The sequence below is a fragment of the Styela clava genome, chromosome 9 (assembly GCF_964204865.1).
Source record: "Styela clava chromosome 9, kaStyClav1.hap1.2, whole genome shotgun sequence".
NCBI classification, from domain to species: domain Eukaryota; kingdom Metazoa; phylum Chordata; class Ascidiacea; order Stolidobranchia; family Styelidae; genus Styela; species Styela clava.
In genome coordinates, this window is record NC_135258.1 from 7,934,406 (window position 1) to 7,948,740 (window position 14,335).

General features: G+C 36.1%; 1 protein-coding gene across 1 annotated transcript; it reads left to right on the forward strand.

Annotated features, from left to right (window-relative positions):
* Positions 1-9,895: 9,895 nt before the first annotated feature.
* On the forward strand, positions 9,896-13,498 carry LOC144411643 (ryncolin-1-like). Its single transcript, XM_039406921.2, has 6 exons — positions 9,896-10,212; positions 10,575-10,714; positions 11,040-11,136; positions 11,570-11,666; positions 12,223-12,290; positions 12,774-13,498. Exons 1-6 carry the CDS (start codon positions 9,936-9,938, stop codon positions 13,028-13,030), a joined length of 936 nt encoding a protein of 311 aa, XP_039262855.2. The 5' UTR covers positions 9,896-9,935; the 3' UTR covers positions 13,031-13,498.
* The last annotated feature ends 837 nt before the right edge of the window (positions 13,499-14,335 follow it).

Sequence of the window (14,335 nt, forward strand, 5' to 3'; positions counted from 1 at the left end):
CTATGAACTTTTCTTACCACAAGACAATTTTAGTTGATATTTTATTTTGCTTTCACCTTCGGAGTTGTTTAAAAAAAAATTTTACCCATGGGATTTATAGGATATTTGCTCAAACTAAGGGCTCGGGGTTTACATGGTTAGAGTTTTACCGATGCCACAGGGTACCCAGATATGTCGCTTCTGTGAAGAACAAATATGAGCAAATAAATCTATAAATATTTGTGTAATATATATTAATATTTCTAAACAACTACCAAGGCAACAGAAAGTCAAAGTCATAACGCCATACGCCACGTAGAGATAAGAAAAGTCTGTGGAGCAAAACGTCGGCGATGCGAAAAGTTTTAAACCATGGCTCATCACCAAACTCAGTGCGGTGAATCCCAAACTTCCTAGTCTGCTATAGGCCAACGCATTCGGTACATACAGGCTGGGTAGCGTTTACCACGGCAATGTATCTCCTGCCAGAATACGTCTTAGCCGTTACAATTAGGCACAAGTAATCACACTATAATGAATAATTTGTAGAGAGTTCGCTCTCGCCCATGGCTAGATTATTATTGAAAATATTTGCTCAAAGCAAGGTCATGAGAACTCATTAAATAAACTCAGCGATAAATTAAATTTTATCACAAGAGGCAATGAAAAAATCTTCGCAAAATACGGGTAATTGTAGTTTTTCGTTTCCGCAGTTCCAATTATTTTTATTTCTTCATTTATTGTTGGATGAAATAAACTTCACTCTTTGTTACAAAATCTACTTCTGATCCGGCTCGACTGCGGACGAAGAAAGTGGCGCGAAGAAGAAGCGACTCAACTTGACTTGTGGGCTGTGGCTCGACTCGGCTCCGTTCTCGAGCGTTACTTACAAACTTGGCAGGCCCGAAGCAAAATAATTCCTGATTCAAGGCTCAAGTTCAAAAACGTTGGCCAAACACTAAATATCGATGTCTTTATAATCCACAGGACTGATGACGATGCATAGAATATCGTGCTCGTGCTCGTGAGATTCGATTCGACACAAGAGACAACGAAAAATTATTTGCAAAATATGGGTGATTGGAATTTTTTATTACGCACTGCCAAATATTTTGTGTACTTCATTCAGTGTTTGATAAAATGAGAGAGCGTAAAAAGGCTTACAAAACGGTCGATTATTTAGTAAAAGAACCCTTTCAAGTGGGCCAATAGTTTTACATATACTGTAAATTGAGATTTTATTACGTAAATATCAAGTTCTTTTATTCCGACTGCAAACTGGTCATTGCATTTACGTACATATATATATATATATATATATATTATTATAATTTTTTTTATGACCAATTTGAGACATTATCATGCCCTCGGTTTTTTAGGTATACTCGTAGAGAAAACCCACTCTCTTAGATTTCTTTGGAAAAATCTCGCTGATCGTGTTGAGACTACAGTTGGAGGATTGTTTGAAGATTTCCAGCCAAACCTTTCATAAGGATAGCTCACTGAACGCCGTCAAGTACTTCTTGGGTGGGCGTGGCATAACTGCTTTAGCATATTTCATTTCTAACCCCAACGTCATTCCAATTTGACTTCACTACAAAGTCACAGTGACCAAATGAGGCCCTGAGTTTATTTTGTTTGTCGAACCATAAACATACAATATATGCACACATATAGAAATAATAATAATAAAAAACAGATGCTTAGGTGAATGACTGGGAGACAACGATACGACCTTTTGGGTTTCATCAGAATCTGTTGCCCCCCATACAATTATAACAACTAATAATAAAATGATTTAACAGGTTTTGTGTTAATTTTTCAATGCCTCTCATTTATTCACTATAAACACTATTTGCGAGAATTTTTAAATTTGATTCCAACTTAGTGATTTGAACCTGCAATCGCTAAACAGTCGAATAAAAATACGATGCTCAATAGGATAGGATTTACATATTTATCGTGGGAGAGAGGGAATCCGATAGGACGGCTTAACCATGTGATATGGCTAACCACGCCTCTCGCCAAGTTACCATTCCATGTCGGGTATGGGATTTGTTAGTTATTTGTTTTCGGTAGCATGGACTTGATTGATGAAGCCGTAACCGACCAGTAGTTACGTGAACCACCCTACGGACCCATAATTTGGACCAAACTTCCGCAGCGCCACAAGGAATGAAAATTTCTCTGAAAAAATAATTTTTCAAAGATGTTTCTCAGATAACTCGGCTCGGCGATATTCTCAGCATATATGAAGTTAAGGTTAAAGTCATCCAACTTCACTCGATATATCAACACCCAATAAGACCAAAAATAAGAGATATACATTTTATTGTAAAAATGGTGTCTTATTTCAATTTTCTTTCGAAAAATAACACTAGGGCTTTTTTTTGGGGGGGGGGGGGGGGGGATGTCGTTTATTTTCATTTAGAGAATTACGAGATTTCGAATATATATACAGAATATCAAAAACGATATCCATTTACTTACAAATAACAAATTTTTCTTTAAAATAACAGCTAAACATAGAATATTAATCTTTTAAAACGATTAGGAAAGATTGTTTGCTATAGACCAAGGCAAAAAAAAAATTGCGCTATCGACTAGGTGTTATTTTAAGGGAAGGGCTTATATTAAAATCCTTTTTAAAATTCATGCCAAGTCTTATTTTTGGGTAAACACGGTATATAGTACGTGTCATGATATTAAAATATGCGTATCACAAATTTTCAACAAGGATTACATTGCCAAAATATATTAAAAAAAATATACTACATGCATGGAACGAAGGATAATGGCATATATAAAGGTTATAAGAACATCTAATATTCTGGAGTGTATAAAATAATACATTATCTATTTGACTTGAGCTCTTGCTAAAGAATTACTAGCATACTGTTTGTTAATAATCTTATGTCTCCTCTTTTGCGTGAATATTTAACCTTATATCGAGAAAAACGTTTTAAAATTTTTAAAGCGACATTGTTGTATGAAATTATATTTCAAGCAGTCAACTTTATCTGTCAGAAGAGTAACTGGCGAACATATAATAGGAAAGGCATTAATATTGGCGCGAAATATAGTTTCTACGTCGCGCAAAAATACGGTTGCATTTTTGAATGGGTGGCATACATATTGTGTAAAACTATCAACTTTCAAATTTTTATCATGTGTGTAAGACCGAAAAAGAGTTAGTAACGATTGTGGGCATCCATCGGGATTGACACTTTCCATAGAAACAAACAAACAATTTGAACCCTGCGGGCCCGCTGGAAACATCGAGGCTAATTTTTCACTGTTGGACATCATTAAAATTACAATTAAGTTGTATCAACGAGGACGTGGAAAACCTAATGGCCTCGCTAGATCACCTATAGTAAATATTTTACGTTTTTCGACGCAAAAGAATCGAAATATCTTACCAATAAGTTGATAAGAGCTGTAACACCAGTCGCGCAACGGGTCTTTTAAATTTTGTACGTTATAATGTACAACTTGTATGCTTCAATGAAATTTGTAAGGCCGCACAATGTGCTATGAATGAGTTCGTTTACATTTATAATTTTTGGAGCAACTGTTGCAACAGCTCATTAAATCAAGAAAACTTTTCCCGAAAAAATTCATTTTATCTGATTCTGAAATGATTAATATAAACGCAGGCTTCAAACGTTCGGCATGGCGCGACTGTGAACAGGTATCACAATACCAGTTCAAATAATACCTGCTTTAAACGTATGCTTTAGGTGAATGACGTTTCATACTTGCGCGGGAAAGCGATATGTGTTTTCATAAGGAACGCAGAGCTGCTACGTTGCAACGTAATTGCAAAACGAAGTAATTAGGGAACGTCGTTGTTCAACTCAAGTTGGCGCAGCGGACATGTGAAGAATTGGAGAACATTGAATGAAATAGCTTATACAACTTTACTGGTTCATGATGAATTCAATTTAACGGTACTATTCAAAAGCTATCTTTAACCTCTATGTGTCGATATCATATTAGATTAACACAACAACAAATTTAAGTTTTTGTTATTTAATTCAAAAACTTTCAAACAAATTTCACGCTTTTCAATATTGTCGATTTTTGTACGATAATCGCGACATTTTATCACCATCTCATAATTATCGTTAGTCTCCTAGATTTTCTCTCAAACAATATAAAACTTGTCTGAATATGTTATAAGGTTCGTGAGATATGAGGTTTCGAAGTTGCATACTTCAAGATAACGGATCTAAAACAAACCAGGGCTACCGCGTTACCACGATTCTTCGGACACAAAATGGCATCCTTTATGCACCATTGCACTCGTTGTCTCCACTTGGTTTCTAATCACTTTTGTCAAAGTATACTGACTGCCGTCTAAAACAGGGATTTCCAATCCGGGGGCCGCATGCGGCCCACAGGAAGAATTCGTGCGGCCCACTTGAAGTTTTTATATAAATACGGACATATAAACATATCTTACATAACAATTTTCTGGTATGATGTCAAATCATACTAGAATTTAGGCTTTAATTTCACGCGACTCCGCCCTAAGAAAAGCGTTGTTAAACGCCACAGAACATGATTTTATAGAAGGCCACTCAAGCGTGCTACATCTTTGGCGATACAATGAGTTTTCTACCCATTGTGAAGTCATCAAGGTTGAAGTCACATACCGGTACTGTGTTTTATCGATGGTTGTTGAACCACAAAAACAAATCCACCGGTATGTCTGGAACAAAATAGATGAAGCTTGAGGATAAAAAATCGGAAATATCAAAAGGATTGGGAAGAGTTGTAAGGTAACGATGTATGCGTAATATGCCTGTTTCGATCTTTAAGTATTATATTTGAAAAGCATAGGTGTATGCTGACGAACGAAAATTTGACAAACCAGTTAGTTACATTGTGCGGTATCAAAACTACCCGTTGATATTAAACAGTTGGGCAATGACATTCAAAGGCAAGTTTCGCACTAGTTGAAGAGAAAAATTGCTGACTTTATTTTTGTTTCTTCTGATTTTTTACGCCAATGTATGTGCATTTTGCCTAAAAATTGAGTCCATGGTCTTTGCGTGCATCTTGTGTTCAGAAATCCACAAAATTGTTGTGCAATCCAGGCGTTTGATTTAGCGACGCTCAAATTCTAACGTAAATCGGAATTGGGTTGGTATTTAAGTTTGGTAAAAACGTTTGCGGCCAGCAATGAATTTCCCCATGTGAAAGTGGCTGGCGACACTTAAAATGTTGGACATGCCTGGTCTAAAACGCGCAGACGATCACCTGGAATCAAACGAGCTATCTCTCTCGTTTCTTGTCGTAACGATCCCGATATGAGAGAGATCGCCGGCGTCGGATATGCCATATCGGGCGATCGTAGCTTTACTTTGGCAAGCTCTCTTGCGTGATTGTGATGTCGTAGTGTGGTAACTTTTGGATGGCGTAGTCAGGTGTGGGCTAGGAATAACATATGCAAAAATGTTTGTTCCACTTCAACTAGAAGTACTTACGACGTTTAGTGAACATGAGCCAAGTAAGCTAATATGACTTTAATTAATGAGGTTAATTGACAAGTTCCGTAAAACTTTTTGCCTCAATATCAAATATAGCAAGTAGAAAATCGTGCTATAACGTCTGAATATTTTGACGAACTCATGTTATTTTCAAGTTGATGTCGTTGAAACTTTTAGTTGGCAACGATTTTCGTTCTCATAATTATTAGATATATATTTTCCTCGCAATATTTAAAACTTCAAACCTTCACAAACTTATCGCTCCATTATAATGAGGCACCTACAATAATGTGTACGGCACATAACAATATTCGTTGTGCTGTGTTACATATCATCTTATACTATTAAAAATGAATACTGTGAACACCCATTAAACCAGCCTCTGATAATAATAATATTCATTGAATAAAGAAGCACGGTTACCGTGGTGGGATTTTGTACACGAAATATAATCCTGTAGACGGAGAGTGTAAACTATATGATAATGCTTACGCAAAAATATCTATCTTTACCTGATATACTGGGAACTCATTTCAACTGTTTTTTAATGTAAATAAATCATTATCTCTTGCGTCCGCTTTAGCGTGACATCATAATGTACAGATTATATCGGCATCTGACGGTAGTTGAAATTTATATTAAATATATAAAGATATAGAAATTGAACACAATTAGTTCAACGGAAAAGATGACTTTAACGGATTAGTTTACCGGAAGCGAATCGTACATTGCTATATATCGGAACAATGTCAGGGGAGAGGAAATATGGCTTTCAAACTCTTTCATATTTCACCACATTCTAGGTAAAAGCAAAACTATACGAGCAAAGATGCTCAAACAAAGGCAGTTGTCGTAATAAATGCTTTTGCCCCTGCACTCCATAGATCATAACATTATTAAAACATTGTACAAGATTGTCTTACAATATATAGATCGTAAATCAGTATTGAGATGGTCTACTTGAGAGTCTAGACTCTGCAGTGGTTCTCAACCTTTTTTCCTTCGTGACCCACTTTCGTTTTATAAAAATTCTGTGGCCCACTTAATTTTTCATGCAAGGAAAAAACAACAAGAAAAACAAGACTCTTTTGGCAAAAAATAAATACTTCCATTTTAGTAACTAGATAGAAAAGCAGCAGCATCATTTATTGCTACTGCAATAAAAATTTGACTATAATGACGCAAATTGAACTTTTCAATAACTATAGTAATTTTTAATAGACTTGTTGCCCACTTGAAAATGTCTCTTATGTCCCAGCAGTGGGCGATGGCCCACTGGTTGAGAACCAGTGCTCTAGTGTCTAGATAGATCATAGGTTCTCAAAGTGCCCCGTACGGCTCCGTACGGAGCCCCAGGGCTCCGCGAGAGAAACCCGGGGGCTCCGCGAGCTATTCGATTACTTTTCAAAATACTGAATAATTTTGTATCTGTTCAAAGAAGCAATAACAGCTTTGATAAAATCTGACTACAATATAGCCTCGAAATATGGTAAAGAGGCGGAATTAAAAATGACATTATCTATAAGCTGGAGAGCAGCCAGGATTTTTAAGAGGGGAGGGGGGATCGGAAATTTCCGCGCAACATTCTTCGCAATTAAAAAAAAAACGGATAACGAGATTTCTGTTGCGTTAAACATTCAATCCATGAACGATGCAAGCATTTAAAGTGTCTTGTCGTAATAATTATGTAATTGTGCTCATCGTTACTCACGTTTGATTTGAGATTACTATTAGGATTACTAAAATGAAAGAATACTATTCTAAAATAACATAAAATCCGTGATAAACTGCCAACTATAAATAAGGTCGTATTTTTGCGATCTTTTATTTATGAAACTTAATTTTATTTCGCACTCGAGAATATTCTTAGGCAAGATATCGCCTTTTAAAAATCATAGGGTCTGGGCGAAATACGATTGATTGAAATTTATTTTATTGCATGCGGCTCCGCCAGTAGTTTCAGAATGAAAAAAGGCACATCGCGCGCACAATTGACTGTGTTTCGATTTCGCAGTTACCGGTACTACGATGAATAACCAAGGAAAACCTAACATAACACCAAATTTTGTGATTACAATGCCTATAAAAGCGTTTTTAATCTGACACGAGTCTAGTAAATTATAGTGTGATCTTCAATTTTAAGTTTTGATATTTTAGAATGCCGTTTTTCAATCAGGAAATTTGAGCTGTGGATTTACCTCTTATTAATTATTATTTTTAGCATTTCATCGCCGATGACTATAATTTGGTAACATGTTTTTGACATTGAACTCATAATTCCCCAATCCCCACGAGAACAAAAAAGCAATTATCGTCGTCATTGTGGAACATGTATATGCCGAAGGAAATTTTTGATTTAGGGAGAATAAACACAGGCGTAAAGTTAAAAAACATGCCATGCTGACGAAAGCAATTGGCAATTGTAACAAAATGCAATCGCGCCCGTTATTAGCGGCTTTTAAGTCTTCCGAAAATGTCAAAATGGAAAAGATTCGACCCCTAATTTATTAATATATTTGTCAAGTGTCAAATTTACAGCTTCAGTATATATAATTTATCTTTGAAATTTAGGTTTATTTATTACTTGTATCGACCCTATTAAAAAGGTTTAGCATTTAAATTATGTAAAGTACTTTTAACCTACTCTGGAATATTAATCGGAAAGTAACAGTTTTAACATTTCTTTTGGGGCTCCGTGAATAATAGCCAATCTTTTCAAGGGCTCGCAACACCAAAAGTTTGAGAACCCCTGGCCTAGAGCAGTTCTTCTCAAACGGGTGTTTATACAACCGGCTCGGGTTCCAAATAGCGACTGTCAGAACAGCGACAGTCATAATGGCGACTTCATAATAGCGACGTAATCGAGTGAGCGACTGTCATAATGGCGACCGCATTAAAACAGCGACTGTTATGATAGCGTTAGGGTTGGGGTTAGTCCAAATGAAATGTTGTTTTAAAGTCCCTTTTGGTTTCAATCTTTCACTACGCAGTGTTTGCCTGTTTGTGCGTGCATACGTGTGTAGAGAGTTCCCTAACCCTAACACGAGTTAAGTCGCTATCATACCAGTCGCTGTTTAATGCGGTTGCCATTATGACAGTCGCAGTTTTGACAGGCGCTATCAGGCCTGGATACCATACAACCAGGGGTACCAAAGATTTAAAGGTTATATCACATCGATAGAGTGTCCAATGGTGTACCACATAAAAAATGATTTGGTACACTAACTTAATTTATTGCATTGTGTCACAAATAAAGCATAACGTGTATGTGCATTTAGTTAAGCACCTTGCTACATTTATATTGCGTCGCCCCACCGTTACCCAAAATGTGGTTGTATGATTGGCATAATAGAACTACCGTAGGTTATTTTAAACCCATCTCACGCTAAAAAAGAAGTGTCATAAGCAAACATTTTACGCAAAATGTGATCACGGGGGATTGTACGTAGCTATCGAGATCACACAATCGATCGATGAGGAAAAAACTTGCTTTAACATCATTGGCAATGATCGTTGTACTGGTGTTCTTAACAGGTTAGTAATTCTCAGATGCGTACTATCTGAAAGTTACTACATAAAAATTACTTCCATAGTAACCCAAGTAGATACAACAACAAACGCAACAATAAACAACAATTTCATGAGATCAATAAGTATTGCCACTTATGACCTGATGCCTGAAGCTATTGATAAAGCTGAAATAGAATCATAAATATCCTGTTCCATATTCGAAAAAAAACGAGATACAAAGGCTACGCATAACTCCAGAGGCTATAAGATTTGAATAAATATAATCGATTCTAAATCGATATCAATTCTGAAACAGAAAAGGGTTATGCACAGGGGCGTGTCAAACTGTTTTGCTGCATGGGGTTTGATTCTGATATCGATGCTCCTTAAACCTAACTTCTAAAATAATTTGGCTTATAAACATATTATAAATGTTGTTATGCATGATAAATAATAAATTAAAGGCACATAACAATGAAATGTTTGTATTGTTTAAATTTTAATCGCCAAACTAAGCAAAAAAAATCACTCCTATAACCTGCTGCCCTGGTTATGGGATATTCCATATTTATATCAAAACTGAAACATCAGCACCAGCAAGTATTATTTAAATCAGGCGATAAATAGGTCTTAATGAGATTGCAAGAATAACCGCAATACTGCACACTTTGAAGACCTAATTTGATTAAATATCACAATGCTGCAGTTTTCAACGCGGAACAATACACGTGATGAATAAAGTAAATAGCCTGCTGACCTAGAGGTAAGTTTTCGCGTGTTTGTGTTTATTAGCGACATACTAATTCCATTCTGCTGCCGTTGTAGCCGTGACATAACTGCCTACTGAAACTCATTTAACCGCAGAGTCAACAACGCAATGCGTTGTATATAAAAGCAATTATTCTGGGCCGTTTGGTATTTTATTCCTGTGAATTTCATCAGACGGACATGATGTGGACGGGCAATACTAAGTCATTTTTCTTGGTGACTTCAATCATTCTCCAATACTTCGCTTGTGAGTCTCAAGCAAGTATTAGTCTCGGAACTTGTCATCTTTTGTGTAATGAGGAAGAAGCTTGTAAGAAAGGGCCTCCTGGACCACCTGGCGAGCGCGGCCCAGAAGGACCTCGCGGAATGATGGGACCAGCAGGGCCACCTAGTACTTGCTGCGAAGATCTAGTTGAACGATACGAACAGCTTGAACATCAAGTTCAAGAGTTGGATGGTATGTTATCAAATGTTGCGATGCATTGGGAAACTTTACTTTTTCTGTTATAGTCTCTCGTTTAATATTAGTTTGGTATAGTTTATTATTTTGACGAAAGATTGCAAGTTACTAACTTGCATTACATTTGTACTTGTTGCTTGTACATTCGGGCAATTGTTATTTGCGTAGGAAAAAATGAAATAGATATAATTTTTTGGGCAATTCGATACGATACAAAGAACAATACTTTGACTTGGAAGTTTATTTATACTCGTAACATAGCTCGAAAACAGGTAAAAATAATTTTCCAAACAATTCTTAGTTTTTTAAATTATTAAAACAGACATGGAACATAATATAAGTGACATCACTTTCTCTAGAATGGATGTTTGCACGGGACTGTGCAGCGGTAAAAAGTCACGTGATATCAAGTGGAACTTACGTGATTCATCCTTTCAATGAAAGTAAACGAGGAGTCCAAGTGTATTGTGATCAAGAAACCGATGGTGGTGGATGGATTGTGAGTAGAGTTTTGAAAACCCTCATGTACCCTTGTATCACCATACGACGTTGAGGAGTTGGGCAATCCTTATGCCTATAATCATCCACAGGATTCAAACCTGCGAACCCACGCAGTGTAATCAGAGGTGTTATGGAAAGCGTCGTCCTACCACGTCGCCTTAGATTTTAGACCAATGCGTCGCGCAAAAATTATAACCATATAATATTGCATATGTTCGTTTTATGACACAAAAGGAAAGAATACCAACATCTGAGTAGAATAGTTGTCCCTAAAATTTGACGATCGCAACTCATTTTAATTAACCTGTCACATTCTTTTTTAGGTAATACAAAGAAGACTTGACGGATCGGAAGATTTTTATCGTGACTGGAATGACTATGTCACCGGTTTCGGGTACATAGAACGAGAATTCTGGCTAGGTATACTTTAAATCATGAACATAATTTTGCGTTGGTTATTTAAAATATGATAAAATTTATATAATTTCATACTGATGATGGCGTAGATGATGACAAGGCAATGTTTTTTTCTCGTTTTGTCTCAAATTTTCTATCAATAAGGATTCGGTATTCCGACTATCATATATATACTGGATGGATCTGAAGAAGATTAAGATTAATGTTAAATTAATTTCACAAAACTGTCACTCTACTTCTGGTCCACCAAATATACCATCAAAATATACCAGATTCTAAACAATTTTATTTCTCAAATTATGACCTTGGCTTGTGACACGGGAATGCAGTGACTTGATTCGATACCATTCTCGAGTGTTAAAAACTTCCGTGGTTCAAGGTTTGAGTTCAGAAACGTTGGCCTAACACTAACAATCGATATCTTCATAATTCACAGGACTGGAAACGATGCATAGAATATCTACCAATGGTCCTCATGAGATTCGATTCGATTTTATCACAAAAGACAACCAAAAAATATTTGCAAAATACGGGTAATGGAAGTTTTTTTACGCACTGCGAAGTATTTTGTATACCTCATTTAATTTTTGGTAAACTGAAAGAGCGTAAAAAGACTTAAAAAACGGTCGATTATTCAGTGAACTACCATTTTTGAGTTTGCTTTTAGTATTGCATGTGAATATACAGAGTGTATTTAAAGTCCCTTCACAGTATAAATTTTATGAAGTTAGTTCTCAATATATTTACACCAGGTTTGTTGTAATTTAATCAGTAATTGTTTGAGAATATTTACTTCATTTAACACATCTGTGAGGACCAGAACAATATATCGATAAATTCCATTTGCAATTATGGAAAATTCCAAGACTTCATGGTCGCCCCGTATATTTCGATTCTAGGCGGCTACATAAAAGTAACAAAGTAATTGGTTGTAGCATTTGATTTTTTAAAGATTTCTCCACATTTTCGTTTGTTGATCGTCATTGTTCCTTGCAAATTTGTTTCAAGTAGACTCATCCTAAAATAACCTAAAATATCATATATATATATATATAAATTATAAATATACAAAAATACTTTAATTTTTAGACAATTTCAAATTGCTGGAGCAGAGGACAATTATCGAATAACGATTACCGGATATTCAGGAAATGCAGGTATGCTCAAAATAATTTTTATAATCTACAATTGACAATAACGCTGTTTTTCGGTTTATATAGCAGTGGTTACGAACCGGAGGTCCCAATGGGGCATAGCAATTAGAGGGCGCCACAGTGCTAGACGCGAAACTGATCTTACTTATGCCTTGGCAAGTAAGCTTCCCGTTCTACCTAGTTTCGTTTCTTGATAACGTTGTTTTTGAGGGTGTTTTCACTTTGTTGAGCGTGTATTGTTTAACATAATTGGATTGATTGTGATAAACAGAGGGGTCATGGGAGCTAAAAGTCTCCGGAAGGAAAAACGACTCACGATCCATAAAAGGTTTGCAAACCACTGGTATATAGTATGTGTGAGGGCAACAACATGATTTTAATTGCCTAATCTTCATATCTCATAAAGATAGGATTTGATCGAGTACCATGTATTGCACTACACTTATTCTAGAGTCATTAAATTCATCATGTTGTTTCAATTAACAGGCGATTCGATGGCGCATCATAACAATAACCAATTTTCGACGAAGGATCAAGAAAACGACCAGGACCCAGGAAAAAATTGCGCTGAATCGTACATAGGGGGTTGGTGGTACAACTATTGTCACCACGCTAACTTGAATGGTTTATACACAGGCACATCGACCGAGGGTTTATCCTGGTTTAAGTGGAAAAATACATACACTCCATTTGCCAAATTTGTGGAAATTAAGATCAGGAAATCAGCCGTGCCAGATCTTTAATAGTATAGAAGTGAAATAGTTTATAACATCTACGTACAGGGTGATCATAAAGTCGCACATCGAGGTAAATCTCAAAGATACAAAAACCTTGAAAAATTATTCGATCCCGAGACGCAGTCTTCTCTGATTCATCATAATAACAATATAAAATTAGAATGAGTCGCCTATTGACGTACACGTACACGGTTTGACGTAGATTGCGAGTTTTACTCTGGTGCGCGACTTTATAGCCACCCCTGTATTATAGCTTACAGTCAAATAAATATTTTCTCATTAGTCCATTGAAATTACAAGTTTTGCCTGATACATGTTTTTATGTGTGTCAAGATTATCATGTTTGCCTATCGTGAAATATCAGACTAATAGTACTAGCCGCAATAATCTGCATGTATTTTTATTGTCATTATATTAAAATTGCATTGTGTCGTGTCTTCTCACCTAAAATATATATCAACCTTCATCACAAAATTCGTCTTCAGGTGGTGGGGTGCTGGGGGTTATGCTCCAAGATTTTCAGTATATTTAGTGGGATTTTGGGCATTTGCATTGGGATATAATCCTAATGACATCCTAATGCACCAACCCTGATAAATCAAGATACTGTTGGATATCAGTGGCTGTTTTTATCGGGCCTTGTTCAGAGCAAAATACACGAGTAAGCGTCGTATACGTTATTATACAAAAAAAAAATTGACCCATCCTCCTCCCGAATTTTGGGCCGGCTACGGTCTTGAATGTGCCACGTCTGTTCTGTTAACTAAAACTGAAGCTTTCTCGCTGATTGTAACCAACCGAGTGAATGAAAGAAAAGAGTTTTCATTTAACGTTGAATGGCAAATATTTTCTTATTAAAAGATTTCAATGAAAATGTTAGAATTCGGTTGTTCACAAATTTAACTTACGTATATAAGGTGTTACTTTGATATGCCATCTCTGCCGCTGTGTGATCTCAGTGATTTTAGTTCGGGTTAGAAATTTTATTCCAAAAGATAGTCTTTATGAGATTAAATGCACACCAAAGTCGCGCCACAATTGTTGCCACATTGTTTAAGCATGTGAGATCGGTTGCAAAAATAGCTTCCTCAACAGTATATTTATCGCTACCATTAAGTCAAAGTGAATCATTTTTTGGCGAAGACAGTCATATGTTATTTTTAGCTTGCATACAGTTGGGTTAATAGTTTCGAGGTAATTATAAAAAACTTCGGCATTTAAATGTACGCAGCTACGAAAAGGTAAACAAAATTATTGGAATATTTTAGATTAGTTAACTGCTGTATTACTCTGAATATGTTGTAGTCTACA